The sequence below is a fragment of the Stegodyphus dumicola genome, chromosome X1 (genome assembly GCF_044657685.1).
Source record: "Stegodyphus dumicola isolate Sdum_Otavi_A_Nest chromosome X1, ASM4465768v1".
Taxonomy (NCBI): Eukaryota; Metazoa; Arthropoda; class Arachnida; order Araneae; family Eresidae; genus Stegodyphus; species Stegodyphus dumicola.
Window position 1 is genome coordinate 66,751,182 of NC_140780.1, and position 20,502 is coordinate 66,771,683.

The following is a 20,502-nucleotide window of genomic DNA, read 5'->3' on the forward strand; positions in this document are numbered from 1 at the left end:
CGTACGGTTAGCTCGTTAATTAGTATTTGGAGCCAGGTTTAACTACTGTGGTTCAATGACCTTAATCACTTGTGTTCTAATGGGCCTCATGAGTTTTGCATTTTTTTGATCAGGCTAATTTATGTCTAAATCGTACATAATTTAGCAAAATTTTTAAAACTGCTTTCTGATGAAATATTTCAGCAATTTTGATTTATCAGAAATTTCAAAATGTGTCAGGTTTCTGGAGTATGTGTACATGTGAGCATATAACATTTAAATTTAGTCATTTTAAACATAAATCAGATAGCATATCTTTTATGATACATTGAGTAATCTTCAGTGCTATGTAATTAATTCCCTACATATGTAAGTATGTGAAACTTAAATTAGGAATTACATCATATCATTCCATAGAAATATGATATGCCTGTATTAATCTAGAAAGGATCAATTGTGCGTAAATATTGTAGTAGGCACGTCAAGTAACAATTTGTCAGCAGTATAGATGTCATTAATTTAAAGGAGATAATTATGATATGTGCGCCTTTTGTTTTAGCATAGTTTTGCTCCTGTTACTTTTAAGCTAAACATATCACTTGAAATAAATTTCTTTCTAAAATCAGAGGGATATTATTAACAATTCTTCTTTATAAATATAAAGTTTATCCTTTATTACATAAATAATTGAAATACTTAAATTTGACATTCTAATAAATATTGGTACAACTCTAATATACACCCTAATTTCACCAAAGTGGCGATATGTGTTCTGCTCTGGTTTTTGGCACGATTGCATGTTCTATGGCAACCCTGTTGACGTTGAAAAATCTTTCGCTGGAGCTCGTTGATTCGCCTCTGTGTCTGAGAAGATGCGAGGGAAAGATAAAATGATAGTTGTTGAATTGAAGTTCGGCAAAAGGAAATATGATTGTGGCTATCCTGTTGAGGGGTAGTGGGTATTTGGAAGTGTGGAAAGAGGGTCTGGGAGATTATTTTTAATGGCAGTGCATGATAGAAGTAGGGATTTGTGATTTTATTTATTTGTGAACCATAGTATAAATTTTCTAGGTAGTGTGTCTGGCTGTCATGTAAATACGATAGTGATTACGTGGTGGCATGTTAAAGGCGGTATGAAATTTATATTTCTGCTATTCGAAAATGCATTAATTCATGATAAGTGCATTTTATTTTATCCTTGTTCTTATTTTATAGAATGCTATGTTCATTGGTTCTTTAGTATGAATTTCTGTCGTTATTGTTGTTTTTTTAAATTGTTTGAAATTTATTTTAGTTTACTTTTTTGTTTAGTGTCTAGACTGTACAATTCGTAGATGTTTTTTAAAGTTGAAACAGAACGCTGTGTACATGGTATTATTTGAAATTTATTGTTGTTATGTTATTTTATTAAAGCGAGGAGTGCATAGATCGTAGATTCCTTCCTTGCCTAAATTGTGCAATTCGTAGAATTTTTTCAAGTTTAAACAGGATGCTGTGTACATGGTATTCTTTGAAATTTGTTGTTGTTATGTTAATTTATTAAAGCGAGGTGTGCGTAGTTTGTAGATTTGTTCATTGTGCAATTCGTAGATAATTTTTTTAAGTTAAAACATGTCGCTGTGTACATGGATTCTTGTCAAATATTTTTGGTTAGAAACTTTACGTTTTTGCTATCTAAATTTTTTGTTTTTGTTTCGGATTTTTAGCTAAATTGTGTGAAAACCGCATTTTTGGAGACATTTTAGGCTAAAAGTTCAAAATGTAGACAAAAAGTTAGATAGTAATATGGCAGCGTGAAGTTTCTCGCCAAAAATGTTTGGCGACTTGAGGGCGCATATCAGAGTAGTTCCTAAATATTTTATCTTAACTTTCTGAAAAATTAAACTTCTTTTAAAATGTATGAAAATGAATTAAATCCTGAATTTTTTCCAGTCTTATGATAATAAAATTTTAGATTCATCAGTTTGTATATCCGTATATATTATAAGAAAGTATCTCATTCTTTTTTGAGGGCTTATGTGATGTAAGTGATAGTAGATAGTAGATCGGACTAGCAGTCGGAAGGTCTGCAGTTTGTATCTGTGCGAGAGCATACAGGATTTTTCGTATTTTCTCCTCAGAAAAACGGAATGTATGGAAATGTGATAAACGATAATTTGTGAACACATGAATTAGGCCGACAGTGTCTCGTGCTTCTTCTCTTTCGCCCTATAAGAGGGAAAAAATAAGGAACTATGCCATTCTCCCTATCTTGCTACAAATGGATGTTCTCCCAATTAGAATTTGGAAGACTTTGTTGGTAGAAGAATAATGACATCACTAATAATAACTTAAGAATAAGACTAATAACTTAAGAACACTAATAACACTAATAACTTAAGAATAATGAATTTTCGCATTTCTTGCTTCGAAAAAAATCCAAGGTCCGCCTATTATTCTGCCTTTCGCAAATTTTTCAAATTTTCTTTTTCTGGTATTGCTTTTCCATTACAGTATGTTGATAGGTGAAACAACCCTGTAAAACGTTTTTTACATAATTTACATTCAAGTTACTTTAAAACACAATTTTCGAAATTAAACTTTACATATGGGTTCTCTCTTTTTTGATACTTCTACTAAATTTATATTAGGAAATAATATAATCAATATTTCTTTAGTAAATAAATTATTATTATCTTACTTTGCGCAAGTATTAGAAAAACTTGTTTTCAAACTAAGTGAATTATAGATCATTCAATATATATATACATATACTGCATTTTATAATTTCATTACACAAAAGTTTTATACCTTAGAGAGTATATCTTTTATAGTAGATTTCATATTGCTTGAATTTTGAGGGAAAAGATAAGTCAAGATTTCTACAAATAAAAAATAAAAAAAAAATGTACTTTTCTCCGTTCCGTGCTGTATCTCTTTACTGACAAATTAACACCAATAGACATGCTGTTTTCTCCCGAAGGTTCGGCCTTTGTGTAAACGATTAAGGGAAACCGGAAAAGCAATAAAATAATTTTTCATTTATGAATCGGCATCTTCAAGAAGCATTGACTCCCAGTGAGTAAAAGACGACCATCTGAGAAGATGTATTTTAGCATAAAATGGTTTGCAAATCCAAATAACATTAATTTAGAAAAAATTTTATGGATGCAATATATAATTCTAAGATAAAAGTATAAAAATAAGTAAAAGGAGGCGATGTAGGGTGTTTTTTGCTACTTTTAATTTTTAGAATAGTGCACCAAACATATTACTGTCGACCCTGTAGATTTGCTAACTTTACTAAACCAGTACTAAGTTCAGGGTCAGACTCCACCTGCTTGTTTATACATATCGAGTCGGAAGAGGAATTAAAAATATCAGAAAAGATTCGTCAGCTTTGGGAGATTGAAAGTCTAGGAATCTCTGAGTGCGCATCGGAAAGGAGTGCTGGTGATGAGCGAATAATTAAACAATTTGAAGAGGATTTGAAATATGTAGACGGGAGGTATGAGGCTAGCTTGTTGTGGAATAGGAGTCCAGAGCATTTGGAAAATAATTTTGGTTTAGCGAAAAGGCAGTTCGAAAGAGTCCAGCAAGAGTTAAAAGGTAACAGCTTTGGTTGGGTACAGTTTATGGAAATAATTAAATTTCAGACACAAAACAACATTATTCAAGAGTGTGAGGATACGAGAGAGGGGGTACTTTATGCCATTCCGAGCAGTGGTCTGTAAAGATAAAAAAAGCACTCAAGTTTGAATGGTAATTAATTGTAGCAGTTGCAAAAGAGGAAAGCTATCATTAAATGATTGCTTAGAAAAGGGCCCAAACCTAAATCCGAATATTTTGGATATCATTCTTGCCTTTCGAAAATTTAAAATTGGATTCTGCGGTGACGTAGAAAAGGTGTTTCCTGATAATGACAGTGAGGACTTTAAAATTATGCAAATGAACAGAGTATTATTTGGATGTAATTGTTCACCGTTTTTATTGAGGGCAACGATCAAATATCATTTAAAGAAATACACGAAAACAAACAGAAACTGTGTCGAGATGTTAAATAGCTCACTGTATGCAGACGATTTGTGTTATGGAGAGGAAAGTGCAGAATTAGCTTTCAATCTTTCAACAGAGGCAGTATCTATTTTGAGAGACGCGAGTTTCAATTTGAGAAAGCTAAACACTAATTCTAAAGAGTTGTATGACTTGTGGGTTCAGAAAGGGTTGTGTGAAGAAAGTAGGTCTGAGAAAGATAGTAAGTTGAAAGTGTTAGACTTGGTGTGGAACTTAGAAGAGGATGGTTTGAGAGTAGACGTTACATCATTGTTGAATAGTTAAGAATCGTTGAGAAATAGCAAAAGATTGGTGTTAAGCAAAGCAGTTAAGGTGTTTGACCCAGTCGGATTTATATCTCCATTTGTGGTGCGAGTTAAGAGACTGATGCAGGAAATGTGGGAGAGAGGTTTGGAGTGGGATGCAGAGTTGCCAAAGGAGTTACGGTGCAAATGGATAAAGTGGTGCACTGAAATTGAGGAATTAAACGTGTTGAAAATAGAGAGGTACTACTTTCCAGAAGTTCTAAGTAAAAGGTCAGTCGGTTGAAATTCATACTTTCAGTGATGCGTCAGTAGTGGCATATGGAGCGGTGGCATATTTTAGATATAAGAATGAGAAAGGAGAGGTATGTACGTCGTTTATAATGTCGAAGAGTAGGATAGCTCCGTTAAAAAAGTTGTCCCTCCCTAGGTTGGAATTGATGGGGGCTGTAGTTGCAGCTAGGTTAGGCAAATATTTATTGAAAATGTGTCAGGATTTGGTAAGTAGGTTAGTTCTGTGGACGGAGTCCGAAATTTGCTTGTGGTGGATAAAGGGGTCAGCGCGTGAGTGGAAGCAGTTTGTGTCGAATAGAGTTGAAGAAATACAAGATTGTACCTCACCTGATAAGTGGAAATATTGTCCAGGGTTGGAAAACCCAGCAGATAAATTAACTCGTGGTGAAACAGCAAATGCATTGGTGAAAGATAATAACTGGTGGCATGGTCCATCATGGTTGAAAGATTCTAAAGATCAATGGCCTGAGCAGAAACTGATACTCAAAATTGGGAATTAAACATTTATGTTCAGGTGACTATTCCAGAAGAAGAAAATGCATTAGACATTACCAAATTCAGCAGTCTCGAAAAATTGTTGAGAGTTACAGCTTGGGTAAAGCGGTTTGTCGCCAAGCTAAGAAAACGTGCCTGTGAAGAAGGTCCTCTTACTGTACTGGAGATCCAAGAAGCTGAAGAGTGCTGGATAAAACAAGTACAGAGAGCGAATTACTTTTCGGATATTCAACAACTAGAGAGGTATAATCTAATAACACCAGATTCTAAGCTTTACAGTTTAGCACCATATCTGGACAGTAGAGGTATTTTGCGTGTCAGAGGTCGTCTGGAACAAGCGGAATTAATAGATGACGAAAAACATCCCATTATTCTGCCGAAAATGAAGTTCACCGAACTAGTGATATTTAGTGAACACATAAAATTATTCCATTCAGGAGTCATGGCAACGTTGTCCAAAGTCAGGAATAAATTTTGGATACCTAAAGGAAGACAAGTAGTAAAGAAAATTATTAACGCTTGCCTGTAAAAAGTTCGCAGTGAAGCCCGCCAAACAGTTAACGGGCCAGTTACCCAGAGATCGAGTAGTCCAAAGTAATCCTTTCACAGTTGTAGGCATCGACTTGACGGAAGCAGTTACTATTAGAGAAAAAGCAGATAACAACAAAAAGGTATACATAGCCTTATTTACATGCGCCGTCACTCGTGCTGTACACATTGAAGTGGTTTCAGATATGTCAGCAAAAAGTTTCATTTTTTCATTACAATGTTTTTTAGCAAGAAGAGGGAGCTGCAAAGTGATTTATTCAGATAATGCCAAGAATTTCTGCAGCACATGTGAAATAATTAAAGGATTTAAAAGAATCAAAGCAGAGCCAAGTGTGAGATTTCTTGACATCCAAAGAGGTAACATGGAAATTCATACCTGAGCGTTCCCCATGGTGGGGAGGGTTCTGGGAGCGTTTGATGAGAAGCATCAAGGAACCTCTGAAGAAAATCTTAGGGAGAGCATTACTGACTTTCGAAGAGCCCTCTACAATATTAACTGAACTCGAGTGTTCTGTATAGATATAGAACATAATTAAATATCGATAATGAGTATCATAGATAGTGCAGCATATAGAATGAGCATCACAATATATAATTGTGTTTGTCGCAAAAGCAGCCACTTTGATAAATGAACAGAACTGTCGGGAATAGCGTATGAATGTCACATACATGCTTTATAATACCAAGAATGTTATAAAAATGACGGTTAACTGATATCAACATTTACCAAACTTTCCAAAATGTTTAAAAATATAATATTTAAGAGTCGGCAAGATTGTTTAAAAAATTGTATGCATTTCAAATCACGGTGTTTGTTGCTATAATCAGAAGCTCGTCATCGATATTTAGACTATTTCTCGATAAGCTACCGAGTTCAAATTTTGTATTCACACCGTTTACAGATGAAAATATGACGTGGTAAACCAAGTTTTATAAAATTCGATTTAGAAGTCTTAAAATTTAATGTTGAAAAAATTTTTTGCACATATTTCCATTTAAAAAATAAACAAAATCTCACAGATTTTAAGTTTGCATCATTTTACAGAGCCTAAAATAGCTTTTAAAATAAAATTTGCATAAAATTAATATAATTTCTGATTTTGGGCAAATTTTTAAAACTTTATAGAAAGTAAAAGACTGAACCAAAAGGAGAAAAATAATTTGTCGTACAGATTAATGAGAATACGAGCCCTTTTGAAAAATTCCTGTACAGTAGTTTTGTAACAATAATAGATTCTTAAATAACGAAATCAAATAATCGAATCGCATTGTCAAAAGTATGAGATTTATAAATTTATCAAGAGAGCCGCACTTTTTTCTAAATTTGTAGAATTTTTTTTTAAAGAGAATTATTTAATCACGTGTTCCCAGTAAATTATATAACACATTATTTTTCTCATTTTAATTCATTAATAATTTTATGAGTCATAAATAAAAGATTATTTGTAAAAACTTGTTTATTTTATTCAATAATTGTTCTAAAATGGAAATTCTTAATTCCTTATATATATATATACATTCACTTTGTAACTGGTAATAAATTTGTTTCCTTAGAGTCAGTGTAAGGCCTTTATCTCAAAACATCAAGACTTCTCCCCATGCTAATGACAGCCATTACCCATTGTCGTCAGGTGTGCGTGGACCCTTGTCCCCTTAGGCAATGGAGGTTGGAAGGCGTACAAAAATACAGGCTAGTCGTTTCTGCCATATCTTTTCGCTATTACAAAAACACGGGACGATCGGTTTTCGAGGGTACATTTAAACTAACAATAATACATAATGAAACATCAAGAGAACTGCATAAAAGAATGAGAAAATACGGGTCAAACCGTTAAAGATATAATGAATACCTAATAAATTCTTTATTAATATAATATGTTTTTCTATTCCTTTAAAAAAATTTATTTCATAAAAATATTACAAAAATTAAGATTAAAATTTTAATTTCTATAATTTGCATATTTTTTAAGTTTGATCATAATATTTTGGTATAAATGTAACACTTTTACCTTACACATTTTTCTTCAAAAAACACGAGCCAGGTCTTTTGAACCCAGGGCGCATGTTCGCGTAACTCAAAGGAGCATGCACGCTCCCAGGTTAAAAATTTTCAATAGAAACTGACATCATGACATTTATGAGTCACTATATTATATTTAGACCCGTTTAGTAAAAAAATTTGCATCCCTAAAGCAAAAAGTTGCTTAACAGCTCTTCATTAGAAAAAATGAAATAATTTCGAAATGCTTGCATCTCACTTCTTTCACTATGAAACCCATTTATATTAGAAATAGGGACAAATTATAACCCATTAACCCAGTCAAAAGATAACCATATTTGTTGGTGAATTGCTAAAAATATTCTTCCAAAATCTTAATTCACATTCAAAATGGTAGTCGTAAAAACAGACAAAAATTTCAGATGATTAAAATTAAGGACCTTCTGCTGATTTTGGCCAAAATTAAGGGCCAAAAATCGATTTGAAAACCTAAGGTCTTTTAAGGACCATACAAACCCTGAAAATATGAAATAGATAATAAAACAAATTCTGACTTCCAGGTCAAATGGAGGTCTATGTTATTCAAAATTTGATGGCTCTAGATATCGATGTTGTTTTACAATGCAAGAAACACGCTTGTTTTCATGCAGATTCTTCATTATTTAATTTCTTTAAATATAATACAGGGCAACAATATTTGGTGGCATTAATTTGAAAAGTGATACGTCAACGATTTAATGCAAATTGCCGTTTCGAGGCTAATTCATGACTAATGTCCTTTTTGGGCTGATCTTTAGAATATGGTAACTGGTAGTTTGGCGACATTTTGGAGGCGATAAAGGTTACTACCTAGGACTTTGGTAATAATGTGAGAAGCACGCAGTTCCGATTACGCATTATTTTGTGTGAGGGAAATGAGAGATCATGAGATATGTCATGTGACATTAATGGACGAATTACAGTTGTTTAATCGGAAAAGGGGGGAAATCTGGAAATTTCGTATTTAGCTATATTCTGTGTTGTGTGAAACGTGACATTAATGGACGAATTATAGTTCTTTAATCAGAAAAGGGGTTAATTTGGAAAAGCTTCATTGTGTGTTGTGTGAAATAGTGTTGATTAATTTTTGGATTGCATGGCGCTTTGTAAAGTGAATTCTAAATTTTTAATGCGTTTATCTGATAATAATAATAAGTTGGGATTGTGTGAAAGGAAGGATATTACAAGTTTAAATGGCGGTGCAAGAAATATGGTGAAAATGGAAATTTTGTGAAAAGGAGTGTAAGGAAGGGTACTTAGTTTGCTGAAAGTAGTTTGAGTATAGGTGAAATTTTATTAATTTCTTATTATTTGTGAATAGACTTCTAGCTGACTACTGGATTTAGGATTTAAAAATTAGCAGTAGTACTGCAGGGACGTAATGAAGATTCTAAAGAAGATTAGGTAAGTTAGTATTTTTAATCATTTGAGGATATTATTTTTATGCATTGTTCTAAATGTAAGGAGTAAATAAATTAAAATGGTATTATTTGAAAATTGTTATTAGCAATGTTTTAGTTTAAAGTAATTAGGATTGTAATCTAATTTTTATTAATTTAATGTATGTGCTTATTTATATTTTAAGTAGTGTTTCTTAATTTAATTATATTTTAATTTAATGATCGTGATTTTGTTGGAATATATTTGAGTAGTATACGTTGAGTATTTTCATGCATTTTCGTGAAATTTTTTTAATTTATGAGAAAAAAGCAGTGTACATGGATATAGTGATGAGTGTGCGCAATGCCATTTTTGTGCAATTCTGGGATGTTTTTTTAAGTATAAATAAGTCGACGTGTACATGGTTTAGTGATATTTTAATTAAATGATAGTTATTTTGTGAATTTTATGTTTCTAGGAATTTGGTATACGTTTTAGCTGAAGTAAACGTGCATGGAAATAATTTAAATATTTGACACTAAGTATTTGTAATGTTTGCGGTATGAATTCGTTGGTGACGTTTAAAATATAATAGATAATTTAGAGGTAAAAGTTTTTAGATATTTTATTTATTTTATACGTGGAAATGTTTATATTTGGAAAGGGTATATGCTTTTTCGCGATAAGGTAATTTCATATATGTTCTTTTTACCGGGTTTAAAGATTGAGAAAATTGTCATGTATTTTCGTGAAATTTTTCTAATTTATGAGAAAAAAGCAGTGTACATGGATATAGTGAAGAGTGTGAGCAATGCCATTTTTGTGTAATTCTGGGATTTTTTTTAAGTAAAAATAAGTCGACGTGTACATGGTTTATGTGTATGTGTTATTTTGAAAAACGCGTAAGGAGTATGGTATTGTGCACTTTTCCCAATTTTGCAGTGAATATTTGTCATGATTAAGCAGTTTTGTTAGATAAAATTTTTAGCATAAGTGTAATTCGGCTAGTAAGATTGTTTTAAAAAGTGTTCAGTAGATAAAAAGAAAAGAAACATGTCTTTACTTCGTGAAGACAAAATGGCGGCGGGAAAAAAAAAATAGAGTGTTCCTGTAGGAGAGTTGGTCGCCAAATTTTCGCCAAAAAAACGCCAAGTTACCATAATGTAAAGATCAACCCGTTTTTGAACTAAGAAAAAGGAAAATCAGTCAACATAAAATTTTTCTATCAGCAACAATTAGAAAGCAAATTGAATTAGCAATTAGAAAGCAATAGAAAGCTCTTTCTTTGGAAAGTAAAACTTGTGAATCTTCTGAGACTGATATAAATTTGAATGGAAAAGTATTTAAACATTTAGAAAACAGTAAAAAAATCCTCAACTGAATTAGTTAATGGTCATGGTCACATAATTTTTGCCGTATGAAGAATCCATAGACAGAGTAAGTTAAATAAAAGGAAATAGCATATGTGCTAATCAAAATTTACACATGTTCCTAACAATATTTTAAAATATTTTATTCCCGCTATTTATTTGATTGCATTTCTTTATTCTTCGAAGTACCTTTACTCTTTACTTACTCTCCGAATCAAATTTTAAGACAGTCTTCAATAAGCAGTCTTCAACTTTTATCTGGAACTATCAAGCTCTTGATGGAAATGAAACATTTTGATTTCCAGCTATTTCTTAATATGACTGCCTACATGCAACAGTAGTTATATTTTAGACGGATGATAACATTTACAATAACACAAATTCCGAATTATACGTACATAAAGAGCAGTAATTTCATTAGATATAAACTAAACACTCCGGAAGCCGCCTCACTCGTCCTGCCATTATATATTTATAATGCAAATCCAAAACTTTCGTATATAGAGCTAGCTTAATCAATGAGTTTAATTCACCAAACTTTAATCACAGCGAAATCGAAAAAGTTAGGATAACATTTAGCCACGAAAAAAAAAGAACATCCCTGCTCAGAGACAATATTTAAGAGAGGTATATATATATATATATATTTTAGTAGCGAACACTAACCTGGACGCGAGGATCTACTAATTCTTCTCGCGGAACGCCGTCAACATTTTCAGAACTAGATTCACTTTCTCTTTCCCCATTAGCTAAATCCACATTGGACATATTAACATCACAAGAAAGAATAGGAAAGTCATTTAACTAGAACGTAATCATCAGTACACGAACTCCACTACCTCCATTTTGTGTTGCAGCTAATATATTTAAACAGAGACAGATAGACCAAAGAATCTGTAAGGATGGATAGACAGACAAAGTAGACAGATGCTTTGTTTTGCACTCGCAAAGTCTTTCTACACGCTGGTCGGAAAATCGAGCTTACATTGTATGATAGCAAACTGACAATAAATAAACTTGTAATAAATTATGATAAATATATTAATAAATACCACCGATCTATGTTTATTGTCTTTAGTTATTTTAGTTAAAGTAATATATATTTTTGTCTGATGTTATGGGTCTTTTGCTGTGTGTCTCAGGATGAAAGCATACATATTGCCTTGTATTCCATGTTCAATACCATGAATACGAAGCACCTCAACACTAACCTTTCCCCCCCATCATCACATCTATTCAGCCTTAGCAAACATACTCAGTGTGAGACACTATTTATTGCAAATGATCACAGCTTCCTCTCCTTTTGACTACACCCATGGACACAATAATATTTTTAGGATATTATCTACTACTTTTCCTTATCTTTTTATCCGCGATTAAATTCGCATGTAGGTATGGCGGAAACATGAAGAAAAATGTAGTCACAAAGCGGAATAAATTATAAAAATATTTGTGGGAACACAAACTCTTCTGATTACTGTTTCAGAAAGCAGCTATATTATGTAGTCAGCTGTAAAAAGTTGGTAGTAATTGCTTGTAAAATAAATAAGTTATCCAGATTCTTGCAACAGTCACCTATTCGAACATTTTATGGGTTTTAAGGTGTATGAGTCCCCTTAAGAGAGGAATTTTTGTGCAAACTTAGACGTCTTATAGCATAGGACTGTCAGAATTTATTATTCAATAAGAAAACTTACTAAAAATTATAATATTCTTATATATTCATCATTTTTTCAGTATTCACTCATGTTTATAGGTTCAAATGCCATATTTCAAAATCAAAGTTATTTATGAAATAAAACCTTATACAATCTGATAAATTATTTCTGTGTGCAAATTTTTAAATCTAAATCTCTTACATTAATTTTTTTCTGTCTTTTAAATTACATCCCATTATTTGTTTATTTATTTCAATTTAGTTTATTAATGTGCTTGAACTAATACTTCAAAGTTCTTTGAAGTACTTTATGTGTCATGAAAATGCCAAATATTTCCATAAAAAAATAAACAGGCATACAGAATTGTTATTAACCAGTATTATGTGATTAATTAGTCATTTAATAGTTGATTTAATCGCTTATTTCATGTCTAAATTTTCTATACAGAAAACCTCTGTCTAATTTTTATTATCTTTCCACGGACGAAGATTTTCAAAGAGGAATTAATTAAAGTCTTGATTGCGCAAAACACATCTTTGAAGCTAAATGTATTCTAAGAAAATCAAAAAAATGTAGACAAGATTTTGTCCCCCCCCCCAATCAGTCATTTAAACTATTTCAACCGTTCAGGAAAACGATAAACATTGCGAACAATCTACCCTTTTTTATATGTACTTTAATAAAAGGAAATGTGTTCCTTCTTCTTATAAGAAAAGGAACAAATTTTAGAAAGCAAAATGGTTCTAAAAGTTTAGTCTCCAACGCTTAAAAAATGATAAACTACGCCAAGGTAGTAACCGCCTTCAAAAAAAAAAAAAAAAAAGGCTCACTACAACACTTAGGCAGTTCGCGTACGTCGAATCCGTTATGGATCTAACAGTTAAATACACATGCGTGGTCAATAGTGGTGCGAATAGCTTAAGCGGCTAAACGCACCTAAGGCTCCTCTAAACCAGGCTGAATCACCAACGTTTCTCTCTTGGCGAGGGAGTGAACGCGCTGCCAATTTTGGCGCGTTTATCGCACACGCTGGCTGAATGTCTGCTGTTTTTTTAAAGATTTATTTTATAGACGCGCGGTATTCAGCGCATATAAACTTTTCGGATAATTTATTAATTCTCGAATAGTATATAGACGTTTTCACTTAAATAAAAATTTCGCGTATATTTTGTAAACATATTCAAAATAACTTATTCTTTAGATGTTTCAGTTTCGTTAGCAGACTATAATAAATAAGATATGAATAAAAACTTTCAATAGTGTCAAATGGGGAAATAGTTAAAGCGTAGAGTGTGCAAATAAATTTATCTTAATGACATTTTAACAAAAATTTCCATAAAAACACTGTAAATTCATACTAAAAAAATAACTTAAGAATATGTTGTCATTTAAGTCTGAGGTACACGGAAATAATTGTGCAAGATTCTGAAGAAACACTTTCTTTTAAATGTGTGAAATATTTCATAACATATTATGGAAGAAGAAAGTACAGCATTCTGTGTTTTGGATGCTTTTCATCAAATGTAATATAAATACGAACTAGAAACCGTAATAAAAAGTCCTTCCTCTTCAATCAGATCACCTTTGTGTTGCATTGTATTTGTAATACTTCTAAAAATCCAGTTTTTACCTAAATTAAAAAAACAGTTATTCCATAAAAGATAATAACTTTGAATGTATATAGAATGAATTTTGTAATTTGAGTTATGTTACAAAATAATTCATAGTTTATATATTTTATACTAATAATTTAGATAAAACCTGTCCAATTTAAGAATGTGTGTTAACCACATTCTTAAATTGTAAAAGGACGACTTAACCACATGTAATTCATTTCAAAGCATAAAAGAAAGCTTATTTTTTATTTTACACAGCAACAGCATTTTCATGCAGTCAAGTTTTTTTAACTGCTAGTTATTATACATAATACTTAATTTTAAACCCATTCTTATTAGAAAGCATAACTAAGAAACTTCTTTTTAAAGCACCACAGTGATTGCAAAGAATGTCGTTAAATTTACAAAAGTATTGAAGATATATTGAACAGCATTATAACAAGAAAGTACTGTACAAAATATGTAAATTTAGCATAACTTCTTTTTTAATATTTGCATAGTTTCCTCCAAATGAACCTTAATGGGAAGTTATCTTGCGAAAATTTAAAAGTATTAAAATGGCCTCTATTTAAGATGTAACTGCATTTATAATTATTTTGTAATTGCGAATAGATTATATTATTGCAATTAGATTATGCACTTACAACATAATTGCATAAAGTAATGAAATTAAGAGTTCACAGATACAATGTAATATAATTACAATGCAATTACCTAAATTGTAATTATAATCACTTATTTCATACCACAATATTATTACAATCACAATGTAATTTAAATTGGGTACTATATTTGCATACCCTCCACTCAAAAGGAGGTACTGATAAGCCTGGAAGTTATTATCAACAAAAAGCCTGTTCAGGACAGTTTGATGACAATTTCCACCGGACGAAAAGTACATTCTTAAGCCCAGGCAAATCATGACAATAAAAATCATTTAGTCTTATGATTGACTATATTTTAAACCCTAAATTTGAATTCTGCACCAAATTATTTACCTATATTTTAACATACTTTATGAATTATTAGAAGCGATATGGCAAATATCTTCTAAAAATAACTGTAAAATATTTGTATCCATTAATTGATTCAGATACACACTTTTATTATTTAAGTATATCAAAATAACAGTTTCATGTTCCTGAAATACAAAAATTATGGAAAAAGTTAAAGTAATATTCTTAGAAGCATATGATATTAGTCACCAGATGCAAAATTATAGTTAATTTTTTGCCCTAAATACAATTTTATTATACAGTAGTCAAATGTGTAACTTAATAACATGTTATATAAAAAATTAATGATAATAAGTTTATCAGAAATGAATTAAATCTGCAAATAAACTTTCTGCACTTGAAAATTTTCTACACCTGAGGGGAGGGAAAGATCTAGTAAAATTAGATTTATTATAACTTCAGTTGGACCAAACACCTTCTCTCTATATATATGCATCACTAAAGAAATAAATAAAATTATCATGCTTAAAAAACAGATATACCATACCAGTTTTTTTTCCCCTTGTTACACTTTACATTGAGAAATAACAAACCGTACAACACTGAAAAATACTATCCTTGAAATTTTGTTTAAATGAAGAAACACACACCATCTTTTTATTTAAGCATTACACTTCAAAAACAGATACACATACCAATTTATTTTCACTAGCCTTTATACTGATAACATGCCATATAAAAATGAAAAGAATTATCCTTGAAATTTAGATAAAATGAAGTAACACAATGGGAAAATTTATGCACACGGACATCTTTTTTTCTATTGCATGTTGTCTGACATGATCCACAAGTACCTAAAAATGTACCCAAAGAAACGCATTTCAATATTAACAAAAAATTGTTTACAGATTAAAATTCATTCATTTCATACCAGTATTATAAAGATCATGCATGAAACAAATCTGCTTTCCCATACTTTTAAGTAAAACTTTTATACTGGAAAATAGATTATATTTCTATATATTAGAAACAAGAAAATACTAATTTGAATGTTCTGCATTCATTTCTAAATCTTTACTCCATTGCCAAATTGTATAATACTGTCATTATAAATAAACTTGCACAATCCTTGCAATTATTGAAGTCAGATTATATATATTTTGTCTCACACTATTCAATTTATTCTATTGACTTCAGATGTCAATGTCAAAATTCTGGAAGTTATTTTAACCAAGAAACAGTAGTGGGCACCGTGCATAAACAACTCATCTAACTTTTTAACAACAGTGATTATAAAATAAAGAAAAAATTATATATCATTCCAACGATATTGCAACTATAGTATAATGTTACATATATCTTTAGCAAACATTCAGATTTTATCTTGACTTTCCAAATTATTATTTATTTTTTAATAAATTTCAATATGCTAATGATTTTCATGTTACATTAGTATAAATTCCACAATTAGCACAGGAAAACAAAATCCGCGCTTTATATTAGAAGAGAAATTTCTTTTCCATATTCAAAACATCTACATTGGCGACGTTTGGCGACGGGTACATTAACCCTAGACTAATTTAATTATAGCTATTATTACAGAAATTAGCAGATACTCAGGTTATTGTACACAAGAATTTCACTTTACTTGCACATTATAAACATCAGAGAAGATATAAACTCTAAATGAAGGCGTAATTAACATTATACTTACTAAGCAAAGTTCAGCGCCTGGACCAGGTTTCCAATTGTCTCATCGGCAATTATTTACCCATATTTTTCTTCTTTCTTCATTTTTAGGAAATTTTACCAATGTATGACCTTTCCGTGAATGATTTGAACAATTAATAGCTGTACATCCGCCCATTTTACACAAAAAATTGTTGCACCTTAACCACTCAGCCGCCATTAAATCTCCCACTTGGGAGCGCGAATGCCTGATGATTCAGCCTGGTATATAGGAGCTGGTATACCGCTGGTGCGAATAGCATCGTCCGCATTTTACGCCGATTTCCGTAAGGCAGGCGTTAGTGAGAGCGAAGGTTGTTAACCCTAACTCAGCAATAGAAAGGTTTGTTAGTAGTTCACCAGCAAGAGAATAATTTGCAAGTAATAATTAGCAGTTACAAAGACGAAGTCAATCTATATACATGAAAATGTGCAGGAAATGATTAGATAAAATAGGGATTTAATGATGGTTCTCATTGCAAGCGAGGACAAGTAATTAGTTAAAAAAATCTTTAGTGTCTTGACAAAAAGGCTACAAAAATTACTTAAATTCTTTTATTTAACAGAGGAATTTTTATGCAAACTTACACCTATTCTTATCGCATAGGACTGTCAAAATTTATTATTCAATAAGAAAACTTACTGAAAATGATAATATTCTTATATATTCAGCACTTCTTCAGTATCCAGGCAGGTTTATAGGTTTAAATGCCATATTTCAAAATTAAAGTTATTTATGAAATAAAGCCTTACAAAATCTGATAAATCATTTGTGTGTGCAAATTTTTAAATCTAAATCGCTTACATTAAATTATAACTGTCTTTTAAATTACATCCCATTGTTTATTTCAATTTAATTGATTAATGTGTTTGTACTAATATTTCAAAGTTCTTTGAAGTACTTTTTGTGTCCTGAAAATGCCAAGGAATTCTATAAAAAAAATAATCAGGCATACAGAATAATTCATTTAATATTTCATATAATCGCTTTTAACTTATTTCATGTCTAAATTTTCTGCACAGAAATCCGCTGTCTAATTTTTAGTATCTTTTATCGGACGAAATTTTTCAAAGAGGAATGAATTAAAGGCATGATTGAGCAAAACACATCTTTAAAGCTAAATGTATTCTAAGAAGTATAAAAAATGTCAGCACGATTTCCCCCCCTTTAAATCAGTCATTTAAACTATTTAAACCGTTCAGGAAAAGGATAAACATTGCGAACATAAAAATCTGCCTTTTTTATATATACTTTAATAAAAGGAAATGCGTTCCTTCTTTTTATAAGAAAAGGAACCCATTTTCCATTCTAAACTTTTGAAAGTCGCCAACGCTTAAAATATGATAAACTACGCCAAGGTAGAAACCCGCCTTTTACAACTCAATGCGCATGCGTGCTTAATGTTGGTGCGAATAGCTTAAGCGGCTAATCGCACCGGTGGTGCGAATAGCATCGGCCAATAATTACGCCCATACGGCTAATCCAAATACCATGCAACATATTAATTATGCCAAGTTTATATTTTATAATAGTAATGGTATTCAAAATCAAAAAATTGAAATTCAAAACTGCATCAACCAGCACAGTCTGGATGTAATTTTATGAACTGAAACCTACCTCAAATCAAATGACAAATTTAAAATTCCCAACTACAACATCTATAGATCTGACCGTCTTCATAATCGTAGTGGCGGTACAGCTATTCTCATGAAAAAATGTCTGAACAGTACCATCTTTCCTCTTCCCCTTATGAGCTTTGAAGCAAGTGTATCTATTTTGAACAGTGATAATAAAGAATATCTCATCATTGCTGTTTATAAGCCACTCAACAATAGCCTCAACATTCAAGATCTTGACTATATTCTCAAGTTATCCAACTATTATTGCGGGGGACCTAAACTGTAAGGACGCTAACTGGAACTCCAGGCGAAATAATCCAGACGGAATTATTCTTAATAATTACATCATCAACAACCCTGATATCAACATTTATGGTCCAGATGAACCTACGCATCTTCATCAAATCTCAAATACTTCTGATGTATTAGACATCTTAATTACCTTCAATGTTCCTCAAATACCTTTTCTCCAAGTGGATAATGAACTTTCTTCAGATCACCTACCAGTACGCTTCACTTTGTACGGCTTAAAACATGGTCTTCCGCCTATAAAGTGCCGCATTAATTGGGAAAACTATGCTTAACACCTTCAAGAAAACATATCTGCTACCACTAAAATGACTAATAAAAGCGAAATTCATGATGCCACAGTCTATCTTAGCAGTAAAATCAACGAAGCCATCAACCACGCCAAATTTATTCCAAAAGAGACTAATTATACGGTCCCACAGAATATTAGACAGAAAATTACAGAGAAAAATAGACTAACAAAAATTTATCAACGTTCTCACTCCACCCAAGACAAAAGAAGATTTAATGCTGCCAATCGGAACCTCAGAAAACTTATCCAAGAGTACAGAAACAATTGCTGGGATAACTTCATTGAAAGTCTTTCGCACACCGACCATTCTGTGTGGAAAGTTGCTAAAGCTCTAGATATGATATTTTCTACTACTTTTCCTTATCTTTTTATCCGCGATTAAATTCGCATGTAGGTATGGCGGATAAAAACCGGTATTTTGATTTGTGATCTGACTTCGTCCATCCAAAAATGGAGTTGCTTAGCTTTTGCGAAATGTTTGATTTTGTTCAAGGAGGCGTAAATTCTCGCTATATTACTGAAGCAGAGAGAATTTTAAAAAGCGCATCATTTGGTAAAGCACGGAATTTTACTTGAAAATCCCAATGTACAAATTTTGACTTCCTATTGAAGGGTAAGTTCTATAGTGTAATGATCGCATGAAATCGACGGACATTTCATTGCTGGAAAAGGAAAAATAATTTATTATTATTTTTTTTTTAAATTTCTTGTTCATGTAAAGGAGGAATTGCTGGCTGTTGTAAGCATTGTGTCGCTGTTTTGATTTTAACGTTCACTGAATGTAAGCAAATGATTTCATATGTATTTAACTTGGGATGTCCAGAAATTCTTTGCTGTCAAAAGTGTGTTTTTTTTCCATAAAATTTATTTTGAATCATTATATACTAAAAATATATTGATCTATATATGCGTTTATTGTATTTATACATACATAATAGCACACATAATACATAGCATTATATGTTATACATTATATTATAATTTATACATAATATATAGCTATTTAGCTTAATTTCTAAAATTGAAGTGCCGGAGCCCTATGGAAGACCGTCAGCAAATAGGGAACAAGAGTAAATAAATAAAACGACTATTAAACTAATTAATAATTTTAAAATTCAATAGTCAATTATTATCAAATTAATTAATATCTACTTAATTATTGTTTATTAAATGCTATTTAATCAATAATTATATATAATTAATTACAATTTAATTGATAGCTTTTAGATAATTAGTTAATTATTTATTGAAAGATTTAATAATTAAAGATTAAAGTAATTAAATATTTAAAATTAAATTAAATGTAAACAGATAAATTTCAATTTAATAAGCGATTTTTAATATAAATTTATTGCTAAAAATAAAATTTTCAAGATAGAATTCCTACTGAAATTGTTATTCAATTACATAAAAGCTGCAATTACAATATTCAATTACAAGTGCAGCATCCTTCTTCTTTAGAGCTCTGGTGCACTCCGGCTGGAATTATGATTTTTTACAAAAACTAAGAAGCATCGGAGCCGGGATCCGGGAAGCTCCGGCCCAATTTAAGCTCTGATCGTAGGGTGAAAAAACTTCTTTTATCATCACAAAAATTAAATATTATTAAAATAATATAAAGTAATAATTAAAATTTATAAAGTATAGCTGATGGAAATTCAGATAATGCTGAAAACAGGGCAAAAGAGAATGATGGTGTTAGCGTATGAGAGGGTGGAAACAAAAAATGAGGGAAATCTTGGTGAGAGAGAATGTTTTCTTTGACCGCGGCTCTTTGTTGATATAATTATAGCCATTAAACGGATGTGTGTCACGGGTAAAATGAGTCCTCAATCTGAATCCTAAGGCTGAATGTAAAGTTACTGGTTACACTTTTCGCTCCCCGTATTTGGTTACACTTGTGGATACTGTGACAAGACGATG

At 31.3% G+C, this 20,502-nt stretch overlaps 1 protein-coding gene and 1 long non-coding RNA gene across 9 annotated transcripts in view; both read right to left on the minus strand.

The window, feature by feature from the left end:
* Nucleotides 1-11,314, minus strand: part of LOC118193211 (SH3 domain-binding protein 5-like) — a 94,706-nt gene extending 83,392 nt beyond the window's left edge. For 5 of the 8 annotated variants that reach the window (XM_085808043.1, XM_035364268.2, XM_035364267.2 and 2 more), the window contains exon 1: nt 11,067-11,314. In XM_085808043.1, coding sequence (XP_085664169.1) covers nt 11,067-11,168 — 102 coding nt within the window. In that variant the 5' untranslated portion in view covers nt 11,169-11,314. The remainder of the gene's footprint in view (nt 1-11,066) is intronic. The other 3 variants (XM_035364264.2, XM_035364263.2, XM_035364262.2) reach the window with 1 other exon arrangement.
* Nucleotides 11,315-14,558: 3,244 nt separating this feature from the next.
* Nucleotides 14,559-16,575, minus strand: LOC146993165 (uncharacterized). The gene is made up of 2 exons (XR_015038513.1): nt 16,345-16,575; nt 14,559-15,484 (listed from the first exon to the last, which is right to left on the minus strand). It is a non-coding gene; the product is annotated as an uncharacterized LOC146993165 (long non-coding RNA).
* Nucleotides 16,576-20,502: the final 3,927 nt, after the last annotated feature.